Source organism: Symphodus melops, assembly GCF_947650265.1.
Source record: "Symphodus melops genome assembly, chromosome: 23".
Lineage (NCBI taxonomy): Eukaryota > Metazoa > Chordata > Actinopteri > Labriformes > Labridae > Symphodus > Symphodus melops.
Window position 1 is genome coordinate 936,089 of NC_136713.1, and position 22,855 is coordinate 958,943.

General features: G+C 46.6%; 3 protein-coding genes across 3 annotated transcripts in view; all 3 read left to right on the forward strand.

The window, feature by feature from the left end:
• dhrsx (dehydrogenase/reductase (SDR family) X-linked) overlaps positions 1 to 1,946 on the forward strand; it is a 34,495-nt gene extending 32,549 nt beyond the window's left edge. Inside the window, exons 7-10 of the mRNA XM_079336288.1 lie at positions 365 to 466; positions 550 to 757; positions 868 to 1,075; positions 1,278 to 1,946. Coding sequence (XP_079192414.1) covers positions 365 to 466; positions 550 to 757; positions 868 to 1,075; positions 1,278 to 1,460 — 701 coding nt within the window. The 3' untranslated portion in view covers positions 1,461 to 1,946. The remainder of the gene's footprint in view (positions 1 to 364; positions 467 to 549; positions 758 to 867; positions 1,076 to 1,277) is intronic.
• A 450-nt stretch (positions 1,947 to 2,396) lies between these two features.
• Positions 2,397 to 9,214, forward strand: LOC306818616 (histone-arginine methyltransferase CARM1-like). The gene is made up of 15 exons (XM_079336289.1): positions 2,397 to 2,466; positions 2,685 to 2,811; positions 3,186 to 3,294; positions 3,401 to 3,526; positions 3,603 to 3,727; positions 3,816 to 3,920; positions 5,135 to 5,245; positions 6,534 to 6,711; positions 6,785 to 6,875; positions 7,617 to 7,698; positions 8,136 to 8,221; positions 8,309 to 8,398; positions 8,496 to 8,633; positions 8,773 to 8,905; positions 9,005 to 9,214. Exons 2-14 carry the CDS (start codon positions 2,707 to 2,709, stop codon positions 8,882 to 8,884), a joined length of 1,458 nt encoding a protein of 485 aa, XP_079192415.1. The 5' UTR covers positions 2,397 to 2,466; positions 2,685 to 2,706; the 3' UTR covers positions 8,885 to 8,905; positions 9,005 to 9,214.
• Positions 9,215 to 9,773: 559 nt separating this feature from the next.
• On the forward strand, positions 9,774 to 22,833 carry plcd4a (phospholipase C, delta 4a). Its single transcript, XM_079336444.1, has 17 exons — positions 9,774 to 9,831; positions 10,032 to 10,122; positions 11,088 to 11,138; positions 11,215 to 11,373; positions 12,126 to 12,354; positions 12,697 to 12,826; positions 12,939 to 13,170; positions 13,279 to 13,480; positions 14,209 to 14,353; positions 15,569 to 15,721; positions 16,462 to 16,629; positions 19,984 to 20,140; positions 20,240 to 20,356; positions 20,466 to 20,644; positions 20,716 to 20,848; positions 21,134 to 21,283; positions 21,594 to 22,833. The coding sequence occupies exons 1-17, from the start codon at positions 9,802 to 9,804 to the stop codon at positions 21,683 to 21,685; spliced, it is 2,418 nt and encodes an 805-aa protein (XP_079192570.1). The 5' UTR covers positions 9,774 to 9,801; the 3' UTR covers positions 21,686 to 22,833.
• The last annotated feature ends 22 nt before the right edge of the window (positions 22,834 to 22,855 follow it).

Sequence of the window (22,855 nt, forward strand, 5' to 3'; positions counted from 1 at the left end):
TCACAAACACAGATTTAACAAACATCTGATATTTGACCTTTCACTTTTTTTTTTTGCTTTAAAATATGACATGTAAGTATTTAGATCTTTGAATATCCTGAGCTCTTATTTTGAAAAGACTTTTGTTTATGATAAAATAAAATAAAAACAAACGGGTTGTGTAATTCGTCGTCTCAGTCTTGTCGTGAGATTAAAGGTTTAGAGGGCTGACAAATATTTCCAGACTGAAAAGGATTAACATACTTTGAGAGCGTGTTGTGGATCCCAGAGAGGAACGGAGCAGAGTTCAACGAAACGTCACATGACGGCGGTCCTGTTCGCCCTGCGTCATGACTCATGATCGTCCTCACTCCCTCTCTTACAGCCGAGTACGTTTACTTGGATCTGACCTCGCTGAAATCAGTGCGTCAGTTTGCTCAGATGTTCAAAGACAGAAGACTCCCGCTCCACCTGCTGGTCAACAACGGTAAGACGCTCCCTCGCCTGTTGTCTGAAGCTGAATTTCTCTGTTTGGCGATTGAACTCGTGACCTTCTCTCCGGTCCCGTAGCCGGCACCATGCTGGTCCCTGAGCGTCAGACGGAGGACGGCTTCGAGTTCCACTTCTGTCTGAACTACCTGGGTCACTTCCTGTTGACCAACCTGCTGCTGGACGTCCTGAAGAGGTCGGGGGCGCCGGGCCGCTGCTCCAGGATCGTGAACATGTCGTCCGCCACTCACTACGCAGGAGTCATTCAGATGGACGACCTGAACAGGAGGTACTTCCTGTTTGTAACGAGTCTTTTTAACAGGCGGGCGGCGAGCAGTGAATCGCGATATGCACGTTTATGTCTAAAATGTGACCACGCCCCCCTCTCCCTGTCTACAGGAAACACTACAGTTCCCATGGTGCCTACGCTCAGAGCAAGCTGGCTCTGGTCCTCTTCACCTACTACCTGCAGGAGCAGCTGAACGCCGGAGGTTACAACGTGATGGTGAACGCCGTGGACCCCGGCATGGTGGACACGGCGCTCTACGATAACCTGTGGACGCTTGCACAGATGCTGAAGAGACCGGTGGCCAAAATCCTCTTCAGGGTAGATTTTTATTTAGGAGTATGAATCGGGTGTTCTTGATATTAATTAAAGGAGCAGTGTGTACCTCTGACACCTAGTGGTTAAAATGGGTACTGCAGTCTAAATTCAAAACATTAGAGAGTGCCGTCTCCCCCCGCCTCCTTCTTTTTAGAGTGGATGCTCACGCAGATCTCTGAAGCTTCTTTTGCCTCTTTTTCCTCAGACTCCAGCAGAGGGTGCCTCCATCACGCTGTTTGCCGCCGCCGCCTCGGAGCTGGAGGGGGTGGGCGCCAGCTACTTCTACAACGGGGAGAGGAGAGCGTCTGCAAAGGCTTCATACGACGCCGAGCTGCAGGCCGAGATGTGGAAGAAGAGCTCAGAGCTGGTGGGGCTGCAGCGAGCCTGACCTTCCCCTGCCACCCACCACCACCTATCACCTGTGCCTTATTTTAAAATAGATATATTTTATTGATCCAAGCTGGGAGATTGTGGCGTTGAAACATCCAGCACTGAAATATATTTCAGTAAATATATTATGCACTAAATCTCATGCAGGACTCTGAATTCTGCAGCAGAAATAATATTGACAAATGTAACTTTTAAATCGGTGCCTTGTTTTTATAAAGCTCCAAACGCTGTGAGTTGAACGTGTGTGTGTGCTGTGAGTGTGATCGATCATGTTGTCTAATGTTCCATCAGTATTAAAAGAGTTCATGAAGGTGGTGTCTGTCCCATGCCGAATGTGCTGCCTCTGAAAAAAATCAAACGTTAGATTTATTGATCTTTTTTAAAACCACTCGGACTGAGGGGATGAATGAAAATCTCCTTAATGTCAAAATGTGAAGAACAGTGTTTAAATCACGAATAAAACAAACGACTTTCCGTCAGAGAATCCCGTCTGTCTGTTTCTGTATTTATCTTGTCAAGTACTTTAGAGCACAAAGTGTCTCTCGTTATCTTCTTCTCATCTGGGTCGGGTCGCTATGGCAACAGGCGAAGCAATTCGCCCCCCCCCCCCAAAGTCCGTGCAACATTTCCCACTTCCTCTTCCTCCGTGCACGGAAGGTTAGGGGTTCGATCGCCAGCTCCTGCAGCCATGACTGATCTGACAAGTCTCCTAACCCCGGGTCGCTCCCGCTGCAGCTCTACCGTCACTGTGTGTGAAAGTGTCGGCGTTGAAAAAGCACTTATGGTCGCCAGAAGACGAGAAAAGAACGGTATTCTCAAATCCATTCATCAAGAAAGTTTCTGTATGTTTTCTTGTTTTCACCTGGCTGATAACAAACTTCCCCTCAGGAACGATGAAGTCATGACCAGGGCTCGCGTGCTCTTGCAGTGGCGTATGATATCCAGCAGGGGGAGTTGTTGTCATTTTAAATAGACTGACCTCTCACCATAAACTGTGACATGAGGTAAAAATAAAAAAAAAAAAACTCCAATTAAATTTAACATGTACGTTTGATTACTTCTGCCTGATCCGACGTGTTTGAAATATCATTTTTAGACAAACAGAAACATCAGCTGGCTGAATGTAAAGTTCAGTTTTTGTTTTCCTACTACCTTCCTCCCTCCTCCCCTTTCCTCCTCCTCCTCCTCCTCCTCCTCCTCGTCCTCTTCTCCTCTCAAACAGCAGCTCTCTGACACTTTGAAGAATGGAGGAGAGGAGCGAGGAGTTGTCCGTTTTCCCCGTGAGGGTCTTCGCTCTGCGGGAGGAATGCGTGAGGCGAGAGCAGGAGGACATGGAGACTCAGGAGGAGGTAAAGGAGGAGCGAGGTTTTAGAAGACTCCATCAGATGCAGTTTTAGGAGAATACCTTTAACTGATGCTAATGATACGGCACCGATAAAGACTCTTTCTGCTTGTAAGGCTTCCCCCAATTTTTTCCCGGCATTCTGAGCTATTTCTTCACGTAGATTATAAAAGATTTGAAATGACTTCGGTCAGCTGCCGGAGGGAGGAGGGAGCACGTGTGTAGATTTGCTCAAAACCTTAAAACAAAGAAAAGAATTGGTCTCGCAATGGAGCCCTGAGGGACACCTTTTGTGACCTGGCCAGATTTAAAACACCCTGGATGCGTTGACCCGGGGTGCAGTCTGGTTTGTGAACTTGTGTGTTTTTGCGTGCTCTCCAGGAGTTGATCGAGGAGCAGCAGGTCGGAGTGTGCCGACAGCGAGGAGAGGAGGACCTCACTCTGCTCCTCTCATCCGGACCAGAGGCTCAGAGGCTCGTCGTGCAAGATGGTGGGTCCAAAACGAAAAGCCCGATATGGTGCAAAATGTCGTCTTTAAAGTCCCTGTAGGCCACCGTAGAATTGTAAGTTAGTAACTTGTGTGTGTGTTTTTGCAGCCAGTAGAGCTTCAGTCTTCCAGGTGACTGTCTCCGCTCAGACAGACTGCTGCCAGGTGGGAGGTCAGTCCTTCGTGGTCTCTGTCGGCATGCTGAGTGTCCTGCTGCAGTTCAAAGCCCCGTCAGGTGTGTACATGAACACGATCGCGTTTCACTGCGACTCAAACACGCAACACAACATCCTTCCTTTTTCATTCTTCAGATTTGAAGAAGTTCCAGCGGCTAATGAGGAGTCGGGATGACGAGGAGACGAAGGAAAGACGCCCGGAGAGTGAGGAAGCAGGAAACGAGGATGCGGAGAGGAAGCGCGTCGGTGCCTCCTATCAGGTGACACGCTGAAAAGTTCAGAAAGGTGGAGGAGACGAAAAGAACAAAAAAAGCACGTAAAGAGAAAGAGTTGTGTGTTTGTGTGTAGTTCCACAGCTGCCTGTCCCAGCAGCAGAGCCTCCTGCAGGACTACCCGAGGATCGCCACCTACCACCGAGCGATTTTAGACAACGAGGCGGACTTCAAAGACAAGGTGGTTCAAACAGGCTGCAACACTTTATAGATCCACTCAAAGTGACTGTTTGCTCCCTGACAGGCTCAGATAGTTCTTGTAAGTGTGTCACAGAAAGGATCCCTGCAGAGAGAGACACTTCCTGTCATGTCAAAAACACTTTCAGTGAACGAACTAGAAGCTGCATTTGCCATAAAATACGTCATTTTTATGTCTTTTCTTCATAATGAACTTGAGGTGTTCCCCAGGGATCCATCTTGGGACCTTTTTTTGTTCTCTATTTTTGTTATTGCTCTGGGTACGAACATCAAGCGAAGCTTCTACGCTGATGACTCTGTCATGTGCACATATGCTCGCCCAGCTTTTCATTTGTTCTGACTGGCTTTACTTAGTTTAAGATCAGTTTTCTTTGTTTCCCAAAGTGCGCCTAAAGCAGACACAAGCTCAGAGAGAAGGATGGTTTCTGTTTGTCCTGCTTTAATGAAGCTTGATCGGAGACATGTCACGTCTCCTCGGAAAAAGCAGCCTATCAGAGGAGAGGTGATACTCTTTAAGTCCAGGTGCCTTTGGATCAAGCTTTGATTCACTGTGATCCACATCCACATCAACGCTACGGACTCTTTACCCAGTGCCTCATACTTCTCTTAACTTATAGCCTGTAAATCATGTTTTCCTCTTGTGAAAGAGATCTCAATGGGTTAGATAGAAAATTGTCATGCATGTAGGACAAAAAAAACATCAATGGGGAGGCTTTTTTTGAAAATTGGAAGGGGGGCGCCACTGAGCATTTTGCGAATTTTTTGACAAAACTACTATAATATCACATTTTTCACCTGACATGATGACCTTGGAGTTTTCATTCACGTTGAGGCAGTAAAAATGGCAGCAAAGGGATACAATAGGATCCTTTGCACTGGGCAGTGCTTCGGGCTCTGATTACCAACACAAAGTCCCTCCATCACCTCTGCATGCTTTATGATCGGCTAAGTTTAAAACTTTGGAGTAACCGTGCCAGAGGTAGACCAACAACTCCGGTGGAGTCTGGTGCGCTTGAACAGCTGGGGTACAGAAAGAATCACATGACGAATGTTTGACTGCTGCTGGAGAAAGAAATCTACTCGTCACTTGTTTGCACTTTAGACGGCAGAATATTCCAACACAGTGTGCAGGGACCCTCCATCTATTTTAACAAAGCTCTTTGAAACAAATGCTTGTCTTGTCTCGTCTCTCTGTAGGTGGTTCTGGATGTGCGTTGTGGGTCTGGTATCCTGTCTTTCTTTGCAGTCCAGGCCGGAGCCAGCAGAGTCTACGCTGTCGAGGCCACACCTCTGGCCAAGTTCACCCAGGTCTGTCGTCCATCCGTCACATTCTGGGACACAGAACTGGACTTTCTGGGGACTCTGAAACGCTGAATTTCCCCCCACAAGTTTCAGAGTGCTATTATTGTGTTTGCTGGCCGTCCAAAGAGCCTGAAGAAGAAACCACAGCGATGCTCTCGATAGAACACACACACACTCGTGCGCACACAGAGGAGCCGACATACATCCCGTGCAGAGCGTGGCATTCTGGGGAGTTAATGGGTTGAGGCAACATCTGGCGCGGAGTTCAGCGGGATACGGGCCGCACAGAGATGCTGATGCACATCAAACTGAACATATAAGTCAAAGTACGGGGAGTGTATCTGGCTTTTATGTTATTGAATATTAGCACCAAGTCCAGGAAGAGTTTCCAGGAATTGGCTGATCCCCGTTGTTCCGGTAAATCCACAGAACTGATTTTTTTATCGATCAAAGCTGCGGTCCGTGTGGTCTTTGGATCACCCAGAGCCGCTGCCGCCGCTGCTGCTGCTGCTGCTGCTTCATTGTTTCTGCAAAGACAAATAACTCGATTAAATTCTGTGGACAACCAAACTATAATATGAAACGCTTTCAAAGAAGTCGTGGTTAAACACCGGAATGTTTCTGTGGCGTTTTATTCCAATGACGAGATTAAATCAATTCAAGACGATAGGAGTCGACACAAAACGTGAGCTGGTCCGTGTTGGGCGATTTGTTGGAAATGCTGCTTTTTGAACGGGTGTGTATGTGACTTCTTGTGCTTCTGCAGCCAGCCTCTAGTGGACACTGCAGGAACTGCAGGGGTTTTACACTTCAGCATCAGCTAACATTTTTTAACACCGGAGGTGGCCGCTACCGATACACAACAATCCCGTAAGACAAATGACTCTCAAGGGGTGAAGATAATGAGCCAGCACCTCTCCAGCAACCAAACCCAGTTCCATCGTTCCTTCCAACCACGACTTGAACCGGCGACCTTCAACCCAATCCTAACGGACACATGTACAGTATAGTCCAGTTCAACACTTGAAGCCAACGTTTCTGTACACGTATAGGACTTTTTAGAAAGTAAAAAAACAATAAGGACTTTAGAGGAGTATCAAACAGGTGTCAATGTTCTTTTATTTCTAGGAGAATCATATCAAAGTTTAAAACTCTGGCCTCAATAATAAGGTTCTCTTTTGGGGGCCTGGGTAGGAAGTCCCCGCCTCTTTTTCTACACCGGTGCAAACAGAACAAACAAAAGAAGGGTAGAGAGCTGTGCATCATGACGTCCTGTTCCCCGTGTCCTGCACAGATCCTGGTCCAGAGTAACGGTCTGTCTGAGCGGATCAGAGTCCTGGAGGGGGAGGTGGACGAGGTCGTCTGTCCCGAGGAGGTGGACCTCATCCTCTCTGAGCCGATGGGACACATGCTGTTGGGGGACAGACTCTTGGACAGTTTCATACGGGCCAGGAAGTGGCTCAAACCAAACGGTACGAGAAATGACAACAAAACCTTCAACATGTGAAATGAATGATGACAAACGTCTGAATGTGACCCCTTCAGGTCTGATGTTTCCCTCCTGTGCTGATATTCATCTGGCTCCCTTCACCGACGAGCAGCTCTACTTTGAACACTACGCACGAGCTGTTTTCTGGTCTTACACACACACACACACACACACACACACACACACACACACACACACACACACACACACACACACACACACACACACACACACACACACACACACACGTGTTTACACAGGCATAAATCCATGCATGAGGACACAAACACACTGCTTCGCTCTCCTCCCTCTCTCACTCGTTCCCAGCTCGGCCTCAGTCAGGCGTATTTCCTGTCGGGTGTAAAACGCTCGGGTTCAGTCCAGTCCTGACTCAGACCCACGAGAAATGGACTGAAATGATCTGCAGTGCCGATAAGTCGGGACTTAAACTAACTAATGCTAGCTAAACTAGCTAATGTGACGTAGGACTACAACAGAGGAGCAACAATGGAGGTGCAGAGGATGAGACTGTAGGCAGACTCATGAATCCGTGCATCATGAATGTGAACAACAAAACAACCTCTGCAGTAGTTTGTTTGTACAACAGTGTGTGTGAATGTGTGTGTGTGTGTGTGTGTGTGTGCGCCCCTTCCCGCTCCACCTCTATGTGCAGGTCAGGCTCAGTCAGCCTTGAGGAATGAAGTTTAAACCTTAAACGGATGTAGTTCAGCAGAGGGACTGTAAACGTCACCCTTCAAAGTCCTGCATGCCCGACACAGGCCGTTCACTGACCCTGCGAGCCGCGCAACAAAAAAAAAAACACAAACCCTGTCGGACGATGTTGAGCGGACTGTGAGTAACCTTCAGTGTTCATGTTTCTGTGTGCAGGCAGCAGAGAAGTTTCTACGGGGTTAACCTGAGCGCTCTGAACGGCCCTGCAGTGGACGAGTTCTTCAGGCAGCCTATCGTGGTACAGACAGACGCATCACTGTAAACAAACCCCTCTATTTCAGCCCTGCTCAGAACAGGCTGTTTCTGTGTCTGTAGCTTTAAATATGTAAATGAGCTGTGTCTGACCACGCCCCCTCTCTGGAAGGGCTCGGGTGTACTCGCTGCTTTCTGGCTCCATGTCCTATTGTTTACGGTGAGAAGGCAGACTCAGAGGGCAGAACAAACACCTAGCTGTGGGAGTGTCACCCACCTGGGGGAGGGGCTACTGCCCTTTGTGATGTCATGAGGGGAACATCTCCAAACGGCCTGTTTGAGCACACATTTTCTGATAAGTGGAGCAGGCAGAAGACGGAGAGGATGGACTTTTCTCATCATTGGGGGGTTTTGAAGACAGACTAGAGACACATGTTAGAAAAAATGGTTGTAAATAATTTAACCCTTTAAGTTTGATTTCAGGACACGTTTGATTTGCACATCCTGATGGCCCGATCCGTCAAACACAGCATCAACTTCTCGGAGGTTAAAGAGGAAGATTTTCACAGGTTGGATACAAACAATTAAAACCTCCAAATGTGTGACCTTTAACAGGACTGTGTCACGTGATCAAACTGCGCGTGTATTTCCTGCAGAGTGGAGATCCCCTTCGTGTTCACCGCGCTGCAGTCCGGTCTCGTTCACGGGCTCGCCTTCTGGTTCGACGTGGGTTATCTTGGCTCCAAGTGAGGAATGCTCAACTCTGACGTCGTCTTAATTTGAGATATTATCTTTGAACACAGCAGTCACGGTTCCTCCCTCCGCATGTGTGTGTGTGTTCAGGTCAGCAGTCTGGCTCTCCACGTCTCCCTCGGAGCCTCTCACTCGCTGGTCTCAGGTCAGATGTTTGCTGCAGACGCCGCTCTTCATCAAGCTCGGGCAAACCCTGTCAGGGTCGGCGCTGATGGTCGCTAACAGCAGGTACACGTTGCTCTCTCAGTCGTTGCTTCTGTCCCCCCCTGCAGGTTTGATCTCGTTCATCGTGGTCACTCGCTGGATCTCACTTTTTCAGTCTCGATCGATACGTGTGAAGAATCATTTTTCTCTTCATGCGCTGCAGGCAGAGTTATGACATCACCATCACAGCCACGGTCGACCAATCAGGATTCACGTCTGGAAACATCTTGGACCTCAAGAATCCTTTCTTCAATTGTTCTCTCTCGTACATTTAAAAAAAAAAAAAACAGCATCAGGTGATTTTCACGTCTTTGTTTTAAACTCTCCAAACTTCAGATTCATTTTCACGCATATGTTGTTTGAAAATCACAAAGTTTTATTTTTTTAAATCCCAGCTGACAGACCTCCAGCCTGTCACCGATGAAGATGTGGAAGGCGGGCTCTTCCTGTCCTCCTGATGAAGGAGGAGGTCAAAGTGCATCACGGAGTGTAACACACAAAAGCTTCCTGGAGGAGCCACAAGAGGGCAGCAGAGGGAAGCTCAAGCAAAAGAAACCGACTGTGAAACATTTTCACGTGGAATATATAAAAATGAGTTCAGACTATTAAAGGGATGTTTTATATTTGTTTACAGAATAAATATGATCAAATCTCCCTGAAGTCCAGCGTACATGAATTTATTTAATTATCTCTCTCTCTCAGAGAGTGTTTTGTCATCATTTATTTATTCCCCATAAATCACGAGGCGGTAGTTCTCAACTTTTAAGTTAGTTAAATTAAATTAGTTAAAACAATTGAAATTAGCGGAGAATCTATCACTTCCTGTGAGTGTGTGTGTGTGTGTGCGTGTGTGTGTGTGAGAGAGAGAGAGGCTGCTGGGTAATGTAGTTCCCTCTTCTCTTGAAGTCACTTTGAGGGATCCCTCCACCACTCCACAGTGTGTGTGTGTGTGCGTGCGCGCACGCTCGTTCGTTCGAGTACGCACATGCGTGTGCACGTGCCTTGCGTGTAACCTGAGCACAGAAGCTGAGCTGCTGCTGTGGATTATTAATGTGTCAGAACCTGAGAGGGAAGAACAAACATGAACACAATCTGAAGGTGCACACAAACCTGTGTGTGTGTGTGTGTGTGTGTGTGTGTGTGTGTGTGTGCGTGTGTGTGATATAGGTGCAAGCATGCTGCACAAATCATCATGACTGTCTTCATCGTCATCATCATCAAGGTGAGGAGAAGAGGAGGGGTAAAGGGGGATAGGTGGGGGGGAAGAGGAGTGAGGGGTGAAGAGGAGGGGTGAGGGTGAAGAGGAGGGGTGAGGGTGAAGAGGAGGGGTGAGGGTGAAGAGGAGGGGTGAGGGTGAAGAGGAGGGGCGAGGGGTGAAGAGGAGGAGCTAGGGTTGAACAGGTGAGTTGTTTCTGTGTTCAGTTGTTTTGCAGCGAGCCGTGCAGACGATCAGCTGCTCTCAGGACGATCGGATCCTGCAGAGACCGCCTCAAAAGACATGATCCTAGAGCAGGTCAGACCCCCTTTTTATATCTAGACCCTCTGTGTTTACCCCTTTTATTTCAGATCCATGTTTCAACTTCATGTCTGTCTTCACCTGTCTTTACCTTTTTATTCTCAAAGAAAACCTTTGGATCTCCGTCAGAGCTTCCTTTCGTTTTCTCTCTGTCCCGTCTTTTTTTTTTTCTTTATTTCATTTTTACCTCATTTCTTCTTCATGAGTTTGAAAAAGCCTCGTGTCGTGTTCTGCTTGGTGTCTCCTCCGGGTTTGAATCCAGAACTGTAAACAACCCTGAAGGTGTTAAAGGAAGAAAACTGAGAAGACTTTGTGCACCATTGCATTTGTTAGAAGTTATTTCTGCAGCATTTTGTCATTTTAAAATCATCTGTGTTTTTATGTGGCAGCTGACTGTTGTCTCTTTCATCCTGATCTGCTGTTTATAGAAATCTACACGTTCTTTTTAACATCTTCAATTAGTTGTGATGGCACCCATAGACTCGGACTTTAATTTTCATTGTAATAGATTTGAATCATGGCCCAAAGAATCAGCGCTTCAAGGTCCAGTTGTGTCCTCTCTCTCCTCCTGGAATAACTGGCCGAGTTAGTTGATTTAGTCAGTGAAAGGACGAAGGCGAGGATTTGGGGGAGATTAGTGGGCTCAGAGAGAAACTGAACAAAAGTGCAGGACAGCTAAAAAAAAACCCACAACAGAGCAGCGAGCGAGCATCAGGTCAGATTAGTGAGTTAAGCGTGGGGACAGAGACAGAAACACGGGGGGGGGGGGTGATCTCTAAACCCTGACTGATTCTGTCAAACTGCACAGAAGGGAAGTTTTGATGTCAGCGACAGGGAAAACTCTGTTTAGCACCTGGAGCTCTCGTGTCTGTCTGAATAAAGTGTCCAGATTTGTCTAAAAGAGAATTTCAATGACACACTTTGTCTCTTTCAACTCTGTCATGATGCTCTCTTCTCCTCAGATGGCCGACGAGTGAGAAATCAACGAATGGCGTCCACGGGGAGCGTCCACCGTGAGTCTCTGATTCTGACATTAAGACATTCAACATTCAGACGTCTTTACCTACGATCACTTCTTCCACCGTTCAGGCTTCAGGGGGGACGACAACCTCCAGTCCATGCTGGTGGGGACGGTGATGAGGAAGATCAAGTCTCGCACCTGGAAGAAACAACGCTACTTCAAACTACAGGACGACTGCATGACCATCTGGTACCAGTCCAAGAAGGCCGGCAACGCCCACTCCACGTGTAAGATCGCGTTTAAAAAATACAGCGGTGTATAAACACAACAAGGTTGTGTCGGGGAGTAAAACTAGACCAGGTCCCCTCAGGATGTCCGGACCTCTGAGAAAATACAAACCAGCTAACTCATGATCACGAGCTCATGATTAATTACTGCCCTATAGAGTGAGGAAACAGGATGTAAGTGTGTCCCAATGGAGAAAATAACATGCAGTGCCCAACAGGTCATATTTATAACAAAACCAAATCAGTGTACTTGTGTGAGTTTAATATGGAGTTTAATAGACGCTGTGCACCTCAGGATGCTTTTAAATAAGAGAAAGCATAAATATTGCACTTTTGTGTGACCCTTAAGGAAGTGAGTAATTTGGATGCTGTGCAGTTCTGGACGCTGTAAAAACTGGAGAGATTAAGAAGCAGTCCCCCTTCACTTGCTCGGGAAAAAAAAAAGTAGAGAAACCCCCAATGCAGTTATATCAGGTGCTGTTAAAAAAGCAAAACAGTGCACAAAATAGTTTCCCCTCAAAATGGAGAAAACACAATCCAGTGCACAAGTTGTTTCCCTTAAAATGACAACGAATGGAAAGACTATAAAGGACCTAAACATGAGGAAAGCATAAAGTAGAGGGGCGCTTAGTCATCAACTTTTCTCTGATTCTCCATCATAGATTGTCACTTCTTTATTTGACTGGTTGCTGACGATGTATTCTTTGCAGTTTGGCTGAGTTTTCTCCCACCGTGTCGGACTTTGTTTCCAGTTTCAGTCAGTGACGTGGAGGCGATACGAGAGGGCCACCAGTCCGAGGTCCTCCTCAGCATCGCGGACGAGTTCCCGGCCGACCGATGCTTCACGGTGGTGTTTCGCGGGCGCCGGGGAAACCTGGATCTGGTGGCCGAGTCGGCGGAGGAGGCGCAGACCTGGATCAGGGGCATGAGGAAGCTGATCGAGAGCCTGGAGAACATGGGGGAGAGGGAGAAACTGGACCAGTATCTTTCATCATTTTCCTCTGATGTCAAACTCAAGGGGCTAACAAGTTGTACAGCTCTGAACAGATTTCATCTAGTGAGTGTAAGAAAGCTTGTAGGTGACTTTGTTTTTGGACAGCCCGGCGACAAAGGTTGTTATATTCTTATTCTCACTTTGTTGAGTTGTAAAATGTCAAAGCGAACCAAAACATTTGCGAGAAGGAGTCTGGATTGATCAGCGATCCACAAACCTTTTTGATACAGCCCTAATGTTAAAAAAGACAGATTGTTTAATGTGTCATTAAAGCTCTGAGACCATAAGAAGGATGGTGCATGCGATGCTTTCCTTAAGTGGCGTTAAAGATGGATTGGCGACTGGTTCAAGAAGGCGGACAAGAACAACGACGGCAGGATGAACTTCAAGGAAGTACAGGATCTGCTGAAGATGATGAACGTGGACATGAACGAGCACCACGCTCACCGACTCTTCACGGTATGAGCCTTTCAACTTATCTGCCGTTTTATTGCTGTGATTCCAGCATTCGTTATTCTCCCTGAGACCGGCTTGAGATACAACCATCAGCTGTTCCCTTCTTGTCTCCCAGATGGCCGATAAGTCCCAGTCGGATTCGCTGGAGGATGACGAGTTCGTGCTCTTCTACAAGATGCTGACCCAGCGGGAGGATGTCCTGACGGTTTTCCAGAAGTTCTCCTCAGATGGCCAAAAGTTCTCCCAGAGCGATTTGGAGGACTTCCTGAGAGAGGAGCAGCTGGAGGGGGGCGACATCCAGCAGCATGCCAAGCAGCTCATCGAGCGCTATGAGCCCTCTGACACAGGTACGAGGACGGTCCTACTCTATGGGACCAAAGGAAAATAAAGATTAGGGTATGAAGTCCTACAATGGGAGGTGTTTCTGACTCTCCCCTTTTGTCCTCTGTCGCCAGCCAAGCTGCTGAATGCCATGACATTTGACGGCTTCCTGATGTACCTCGGCTCGGCTGAGGGATCGATCTTCAACCCACAGCGGCGAGGCATCTTCCAGGACATGACCCAGCCTCTGTGCCATTACTTCATCTCCTCCTCCCACAACACCTACCTGATGGAGGACCAGCTGCGAGGACACAGCAGCGTGGAGGGATACATCAGGTGAGGACTCTTTCTGACCTCAGTCTATCCATCCATCCATTTTCTGCCGCTTATCCGGGGCCGGGTCGCAGGGACAGCAGTCTAAGCAGAGACGCCCAGACTTCCCTTGCCCCAGACTTCCCTTGCCCCAGACTTCCCTCGCACCAGACTTCCCTCGCACCAGACACCTCCTCAAGCTCTTCCGGTGGGACCCTGAGGCGTTCCCAAGCCAGCCAAGAGACAGTCTCTCCAGCGTGTCCTGGGTCGACCCCAAGGCCTCCTCCCGATTAGACAGACCTCTGGCAAGGACACGAATAACATGCTTACTAGCTGGTAACAATTGGTGGAGCCATTTGGTGGAATAAACCAAAGCCACTGACTCACCTAGGGCGACCTCTGTAACTATCACTGAACTGTTTCTTTTAATAATTCAGAGTACTTTGGTCTAAATCCATATCCGAACCATTTTAAAATAGTATCAGGGTTTCCCTCAGCGATAATCCCCACTGTGTTCTCTACGCTTCATTGAGCCTCTCACGGGTAATGATCTCTTGAAAGGTCGCCATGAATTAATCTTCCAACCATAATCAGTTTAAACCCTCATCAATCAAAAAATAAGGTCTGCTTTTAAAATGATTAGTTCAAGCAAATATCAGCCTGATAGCCTAAAGTCGCTGTATCTTCTTCCCACCTGTGACCCTTGAACCAAAGTGAAACTGGTTATTGTACGGTTTGTGTTTGCCGCCCAGGGCTCTGAGTCGGGGCTGCCGCTGTGTGGAGGTAGACTGCTGGGACGGTGCAAACGGAGAGCCCATCGTGTATCATGGACACACCTTTACCTCCAAGATATTCTTCAAGGATGTGGTCAACGCAGTGGCCAACTATGCCTTCAAGGTAGCATCACCTGTCCTGTCTGGTTGTTTCACAGCGGCAGGAAATATTCCCAACAAAATCGGCAGAGTTCGTACCGTAGACTCTTTTCCAAATCAAATGTTTGATTGGACCTTCTTTGTGCAGACAGGGTCCACTGATCCAAAGACTACAGGCTAAAAAAAACCCAGATCACTATCATGATATGTGTGCAGCAGATTCAAAACCAACACCATCCCACTGACTTGTGTTCTACCAATCCTGGCTCTAGATTCAGCCATGGAGACACATTGTTACCATTCACCTCTATATGTGATCATCATTGATGATGTAGTGAGTTTGCAGGATCCAGTTCAATACGAGCCTGAGATTGTTGCAAGGACATAAAAGCAGTAATTTGAGGCTAGAGAGATACAGTATTATATCATCGGCGTAACAACAAATTATTTCATGAATGGCATGACTAACAATGAATTATGCCATTTTCTAATTTTGTGGCAATATCTTTTATATCCAAGCTTCGAGAAGGTGCAGTTTAGTCCAGAGCTGTTTTTCCCATCGATTAAAATTGTAAAATGTCTGTGTTGCTTTTTACATATCATGTGTTGGGTTTTAGTACCAGTAAATTTTCTTGAAGCATCACAGCAGAGCATATCTGTTTGCATGCATGGAGGATTATAGCATTCTATCATCAGCATAGAGATAGATTTCCTTTGCAGTATCACTATTTTGGATGTGCCTGCGCTTAATAAGACTTTTCTTTTTTTTCATCTAATCATCAATCACACTTGGTTTTTTGTAAACTGACCGTCAAATGGAAAGAAAGTCCAAGTACACATGACACTGGACCTGTTTTTACTTTTATTGTCCTGTGTATCAACACATCGATTAACATCTCATTGGTAATTTATGCGAGGGAGTCCAACTGAGCAATTATATCCAAGACATAATCCAAAAGCCTAAGAAAGTGAGCCAGCCAGGGATCAGCTGGCCACACGCCAAAGCCAACCGCTGCCAGTTTCACATGGTTGTCAGAGTGTGGCTGTGTATGCGCATCCGTCTGCAACTGAATATTGTTCCCTCATGACCCCTTGTCCATCCATCTCCTGCTCTTTCAGCCAAGCCAAGCACAACCCACAGGCGTATGTGCAGCAGGCATATTAGCTTTCCCCCGATGATAATGCTTCGCCGTGTAGAATTACAAACTCACTCCCTCCCTCTTCTCCCCTCTCCGTCCAGGTATCTGAGTATCCAGTCATCCTCTCCATCGAGAACCACTGCAGTGTTGAGCAACAGAGAGTCATGGCCCAACACCTCAACCACATCCTCGGTGACAAACTGCTGAAAAGCACACTGGACGGAAAGGCTCCCGTCGGGCTGCCGTCTCCTGAGGTGAGCAGGAGACTCCAATGTCCTAAAAGCCCAAAACTTTATCCTCTAATCCTGGACAACTTTGTTAAACCTCGCCAACTTTCTTGAATCTGTCACCAAACCAGAACGACATGTTTAGGGTAAGAAGAGACACCCCTTGTCCCCTTCTTGTTTGGATATGTTGAATATTTGTTGACGTTCCTAAAGGAAGTCAGTTGTGGTGTAAACTTGGTAAAAACCTGCACTGCAGTGTATAAAAACGTTGGGTTTAGATTGAAAAGCCATTGCAGAGCAGAGACGCCCAGACTTCCCTTGCCCCAGACTTCCCTTGCCCCAGACTTCCCTTGCCCCAGACTTCCCTCGCACCAGACACCTCCTCAAGCTCTTCCGGTGGGACCCTGAGGTGTTCCCAAGCCTCATTGAATGAATAAGTTTCATTGCTGCGGGCCGATGAAAACCACTGGAGCATTTCCAAAAGATGGCGGCCGTTTGTCCTTTTTTTAAAAGCATTTAGCTTCTCTATAGTTAGGCACCGTGAGCTCGCGGTGACCCAGAGGCGACCTGCGTCACCCTGAAAGCCTGTCTGCGCCATATGATCTGTGTCTACATGCAACACTGGAGCCCTGAATTATTCAACGCTGCAATATTTTTTCACCTCTGAAATGTTGAGGAAAAGAGATTTCACGTTTCGTCATCATTTCCACGTGAGCTGTCTGAATACATGTGACGATGTTCTGGTTTTGCTGGACCTCCCCTGTCAGGATTTAAAGGGGAAGATTCTGCTGAAAGCGAAGAAGATCGGCGGCCTGGAGGAGAGCCACAACGGGACGGCGGAAGACTCGCTGACCGGAGAGGTGAGCGACGAAGACGAGGTCGGCGACATCGACGAAGAGAACGTCCACAGAGAGAGCGTGCGTCGCAGGCTGAAGGTAGGTTGGCTTGTTTCACACACAGAGATGAACTTTAATGACCCAGACAGCCTGTTGTTATTCACAGTCTGTTGAACCAGCTTGGTGCTGAATCAGGATCCTCGATCTCAGACTGATAATGAAACACTGACGTGAATCAGGACGAGGCTTTTCATGCATGAACGGAGCAGTAAACGGATGAAACTGCTGAACCCAAAATAAAGTGCTCTCCTGTTGATTAAGACTTAATTTAATAAATGAAAGCTGGTGGGACAGTCCAGGCCATTCACTGAACCCGGACTCTATCCGCTCAGCTGATGTGAGAACGCTGCAGGATATTATCTGGAGGATTCAGCTCGAGCCGATGGGCGGGGAAATTGGCATTTAGATCCCGTGACTGAAGTCAGTGCACACGTTCTCCGTTCTCTTTTATTGACGTTGTTGACTTCCTCGTCTTTTTTTGTTTTCTTACACCATGTCTTACCCTGAGGAGTTCCTCCCTCTCCGGCCTGACGGGGATAGACTCCTGCTGGGAAGGCAGTCGTCCTAAATTGATCGACATATTTCCAGATGTGAAAAGAGCTGATTCATTAAGAGTCTGTTTTCAGGTGAAAGGACTCTGGAGTGTTTAGAGAGACTGTATTTACGTTTGGTTGAAGATCCCTCTTGGAATCTTTATATTTTTTTTTACACATACCAGAAATGTGTCTTGGTTTATTGGTGCAAAAAACAGCTAACATGGGAAATAAAGCCAAAATAACAAGAACTTAAATACGTTTTTTCTTGGTGGTCCCCTGTACTTCCTGTTTTCTGCTCGTCTTCAGCTTTTGTTATGAGAATCCTCTTCCTGTTGGATTTGAGATACTCATTTAAAGAAACCTCGTGCATCTTTAAGTTTCCGTTATAAGGAACATGAAGTGTGGGTTTAAGTTTTACCATGTGCTGTGATGATCCTAATGATCATTACTCTTCTTATCAAATGCAGATTGGCGTTATCGATGCTCTTTGTGTGCTATGATTTGTCGACCAAACATAAGCCAAGAATTAAACGCAGACTACAAAGAATTGCGGGTACCTTTCTCATGCAGGTTTGATCGGCCCCTGGCACCTTTTTTTTCTCCAGCGGAAAAGGATTGCATAAACTTCTGTCATCTCTCATGAAAAATCCAGAGGATTGAAGGGCAGGGAGCAGACGCTGGGTGTTAGATAAGGTGATCTGTTTACACAGTCAGAGCAGAGAGAGGCAGGGGACGATCGTGACACTCTGAGCCCAGGTGAAGCTCACTGAACTATCGGGAGGGGAAAGAGATATTTATGACGCTTTCTAGCTCTTCTGAAATCAACCAGAAGAGATTCAACCAGTTTAATGAAGACGTGCATAAGAAAGCAGGACGGAGAAGATGTTATTGTTGTCAGGCATGAAGGTGAAGCATGCACAGCCTGCTCTAAAATGAGATACTTGACACCCTGAACAGGGCTAATTATAGTCCATCATGTCATCTGCTGCTAAATACTGAAGCGGTGTCTCTCAGGTGTGCTCATCTGCAAGTTTTAGAGACCGTTTTAGAGCAAGTTTTAGAGTCTTTGACCCCGCCAAAATAAAATACAAAAACTAATGAGGAGTCTAACATTCAGAAGCTACATGATTATTTGACACATTGGTGGCAAAGTAGTTTTGCTTTATTTGAATGATTATTAAGGACAACTTATAATGATTCTTAATGTGCACGGACGGCAGCTCAGGCCAACAAAACACCCGCGCACACAAAAGTAACTGAAAACAGCTGATGTTTAGTCAACATGCAACAGAGCCAGCGTGTTATGTGTGAAAACAGATCGAACATGTCAAAGTCAGAAACTGAAATTCAGCTCAAGCTTGACAGGTCAAGGTCAAAGGTCCAGGAAAGAGCAGCTGATTGGTTCTGAACAAGCTGAAGACGTAAAGGAGGACTACCGGGGGAAAAAAAATGCCAAGTCTGCAAGATACAAATATGAATCAGTCAAATTTTATTTGTTGAGCACTTTTCATACAAAGATGCATCACAAAGTACAGCAACAACTGACTCCCTCCCCCCATCCAGTAGTTCAAAAACTAAGGCAAAATAATGAGATTAAAACAGGTACTGACGGACTGAGGATCATTAATTCTTCAATGATACTAAAACGAGATAAAATGAGATTCAGTGAAAAGCGAGACTAAAAAGATCGGTCTTGTGTTTGCTTATAAGGCAGATAAACAGACGCCTGCTGATGATGCGGTCTTGATATGTCGATGTGATTGGAGGGAGAGAAGAGTATCGCAGGAGCTCAGGTTCTGTACCGCCCTCGGAGGTAAAGACGTCAGGATCACAGTCAGCACCTCAAAGTCTTAGTGTTCAGTTCTCTGCGGGATGGGGAGTGAGATCTATGCTAGGTATAGATTGAATATTGATAAAGTCACACGGGGGTCTCTGATCATCAAGCCTCATAGATGCTAACACATAAATCTTTGATCTTAACATAGAGAAGTCCAGAATTAGCTGTTTCGTCTGTTTCTGCTGGACATGTCTGCAGATTTAAAAGCCGAGCGTCTTCAGGCCTTTCGTTGTTTTTCTTCTCCCCCTTCCAAATCTCATGTAGACCGTCCATGTCAAATGGATTTGTACTGGCCATCGAGGTCACTGTTAGACGTTGAATATTAGACGTTGAATGAGTCCACCCGAGCGTCCTCTTCGGGTGCAGCGGACCAGGTGTGTAAAGGAATCGCTGGGCACTTAGAGTCATGTTTATTGATAAGCATTCGAGACGCTGAAATGCCACACTGGGACTGCTGTCAACACGGTCACCAGAGGTGAGGCCAGCGTCGAGTCTGGCGGCGATGTGAGCTCGCCGGTGCCTCTGCTGATGGTGTGGGTGTCTTGCTGTCTGGTCGATGGAGGAGGAGGAGGTTGAGGTACAGGCGCTCTGAGAAACCTGGGTAGACCCGGGTGGATCGGGTTTCATGCGGACGCAGGCAGGCGTGCATGCACAGGTGCTCCGTTTGGGGACTGCCACGCCTGTGATCTCAACATCATGGAAGCCACCCTGCCCTGGCAGCTCACCTTCTCCGGCTTGGCAAAGTCCCCGAGTATCACTTACACAATTCAAAAGAAGGCAGACTCCAGGTTTCAATGTGCCCAGTGCATCCACCCATGAAAGGATTCCTCTGAACTACGGGGGTTTACCCGGTCACGTGAGGCCCTTATTGATCAGGATGTGTCTGCAGGTCATTGGGTTTCGTACTCTCCCTACAATTCAGCCGAACGAATGAAGTCTCTTGGCATTAAGGGTGAAATAACTGGACCTGTCAGATTCTTAACGTTCCCCTTTATCCTCTTTATCCTCCTTCGTCCGCAGAAGTCAAAGCAGCGTCTCTCCAAGGAGCTGTCGGACTGCGTGGTCTACTGCAAAAGCGTCCACTTCAGCAGTTTCAAACACTCCCGGATTCACTCCAAGTTCTACGAGGTGGCCTCTTTCACCGAGTCCAAAGCGCGCAAGCACCTCAGAGAGGCAGGTGAGTCCCCGTCCCTTCTCTTTTCACTTCAACACACACACACACAGTGCACAGAGACGTGTATCTGTGAGTTTACATCTGATATCATCTCCGATTCAGGGGCGGAGTTTGTGCTCCACAACTCCCGGCATCTGACCAGAGTTTATCCCAGCGGCTTCCGAACGGACTCCTCCAACTTCAGTCCTCAGGAAATGTGGAACGCCGGGTGCCAAATTGGTGATTAAAGCTGGAAGACACATCATCCTACTCCATATGTAGGAGTGTAGATGTCCTAACAGCACCCCAAACAACTCGACTAAACAGCGTTTCTCTTTCTTTCATTCAGTTGCGTTGAATTTTCAGACAGCGGGGGAGGGGATGGATCTGAACGACGGACTGTTTAGTCAGAACGGCGGCTGCGGCTACGTCCTGAAGCCCGCGTTCATGAGCAGGACGGAGAAACGATTTGACCCCGAGACGCCTGAAAAACGAGAGGGATACCATCCGGTCGTCCTGACCGTACAGGTACAGGAACCACAAAGACGAGGAGTCAACGTTCTGGCGGTTTTCATTCTCATCGTGTTTCTGTGCTTCAGGTGATCAGCGGTCAGCAGCTGCCCAAAGTCAACATCAAAGAGGACTCCATAGTGGATCCTCTGGTCCGGGTTGAGATTCATGGGGTTCCCGCGGATCAGAGCAAGCAGGAGACCAGATACATTGAAAACAACGGTACAGGGTCACTGATCAATTAAACCAAACACAGGGAAAAGACTAAAGTTAATGAATTAACAAATGTTGGATACAGCATGTAAAGTCATCAAGATCTATACTACATAAAGCTGTACATCTTAATACATCATCCAGAAACTGGATTGTTCTGCAAGGAGCATGCAAGTTGATAAAAATAGGGGATCAAGGATGGATCCCAGAGACGCCACAATTAAAATCAACCCCCAGCACTTTCTTTTACTACCACACAGACAGGTATGATTAAAGGGTTAATCCTTCCTGCAGGCTTCAACCCCGTGTGGTACGACACTCTGCGCTTCACCATCCACACCCCCGAGGTGGCCACGGTGCGCTTCGTGGTGGAAGACTACGACAAGACGTCGAAGAATGACTTTGTGGGGCAGTACGCTCTCCCTCTGAGCTGCATGCAGCAAGGTGAGGCCAAGATAGATGATAGATAGATACTTTATTGATCCCGAGGGAAATTCAAGGCATCCAGTAGCAATGATGCATCTGGAAGTCTTTCAGTTGGAATCTCGGTATCAGGAGAAATCACATGACTTGAATCTGTTTTAAAACCAAATAGGGCAGAAAACATCTCAAAATGGAAACCTTGTATTTCATGTCTCTGTTGCGTAGAACATCTTTGAGTGATCAGTGGATCAGAGATCGATCAGTTAGAAGGAATGGTTAGACGCTGCTCCGATCATCATCCTGTGTTTTTTTTTGCTTTCTGTCTTCTCAGGTTATCGTCACATCCACCTCTTGTCCAAAGATGGAACCAGCATTCCTCCGTCGTCCTTGTTCGTGCACCTCCGTATCACGGACCTCGAGTGACTTCAAGCTCATTTAAAATCACTCACATCGAATCCTTCCCCGCTCCAGAAAGTCCACCTTCTAAAATAGTATTTATAATTATTAGTCTTATTTGATGTGACCTATTACTGCGCCAAATGTTTAAAGGTTCTCGTATAGTATGCATGTTCTGAGTTGTGTGCGTTGTAGTGTGTGTAACTCGGCTGCTCGTATTTAAAGTATTGTGTCCGTGTCGTAGAGAAGAATGTGCCACCGTTATCTTTAGATCAGGACGTTCTTTTTTTGAGCTGTTTTTTCCTTTAACAAAAAGCATCCTTCAACCTTCAGCTTTCACTTCACCTAACGTGGAAAAATCTTCAAGCTACAGGACGCCTAGCTAGCAGTCTGGGAAAAGTAGTTCAGTGTTTGTACCTGCGAAGTATCTAAAATCTAAAAGTGGTGTTGTAGTACTCAAGATCTCCCCTCGATTCAAGATGCATCTGGACACAACTTTTTGAAGGTCTTAAGAATTTAAAGGATTTTGTACTCAGCCTTGTCTAAGTCTCTGACTGGATGGACTCCAGATTTGAAAGCAAGACCGCCACTGATCGTCTATTTTTCCACAACATTTCTGTGAAGTAAAACTCCTCTTTCTAAAGCAATAACTTAAGTAGTGTGATTTGTATCCCCTGGTACATCTGCATCCTTCCCAGTGTTGGAGTCTAAGCGAATGACACAAAGGGTTTTATCGATATTTATGATCTTGGTCTAGACTCGGTCTTGATCCCTAAATGTCTTGGTCTTGTCTCAGTCTCGGAGCGCTCTGGTCTCGGGTAAGTCCAGGTCTTGGTTAGTGTGGTCTTAACTACAACACTAGATGAAAGCTGCTGTGTTGTGATCGGGGTTCAATCAATACCGAGATCCCAATACTGTTGTATACAAGAAACAAATTCCCAGCAAATTGTCACGTGAGCTCAATACTTGTTGTAGCTAATTAGAATGTGATACACATAAGTATAGTTTTGTGTTTTGTACATAGTATCCATTCGTGTAAATGTGTTTTGATATGTCTATTTTTGTATACATAGAATCATTCAGATGCACTGTACAGTACTGTAGTAATTAAATGTGTTTTTTATTGTAAAATAACCCATAATCATTTGTCACATCTTCCTGCTAATAAATTTGATTTTCACGTAAATGTGCAACTTT

Excerpts from the sequence above, each read along its gene's own strand:
- LOC306818616 (XM_079336289.1), top strand. The coding sequence starts at position 2,707 with ATGGAGGAGAGGAGCGAGGAGTTGTCCGTTTTCCCCGTGAGGGTCTTC. Across the intron at positions 3,295-3,400 it reads GAGGCTCGTCGTGCAAGATG|CCAGTAGAGCTTCAGTCTTC; the intron begins GTGGGTCCAAAA and ends GTGTTTTTGCAG. Across the intron at positions 7,699-8,135 it reads TCTTCAGGCAGCCTATCGTG|GACACGTTTGATTTGCACAT; the intron begins GTACAGACAGAC and ends GTTTGATTTCAG.
- plcd4a (XM_079336444.1), top strand. The coding sequence starts at position 9,802 with ATGACTGTCTTCATCGTCATCATCATCAAG. Across the intron at positions 9,832-10,031 it reads TCATCGTCATCATCATCAAG|TTGTTTTGCAGCGAGCCGTG; the intron begins GTGAGGAGAAGA and ends TTCTGTGTTCAG. Across the intron at positions 13,171-13,278 it reads CTATGAGCCCTCTGACACAG|CCAAGCTGCTGAATGCCATG; the intron begins GTACGAGGACGG and ends CTCTGTCGCCAG.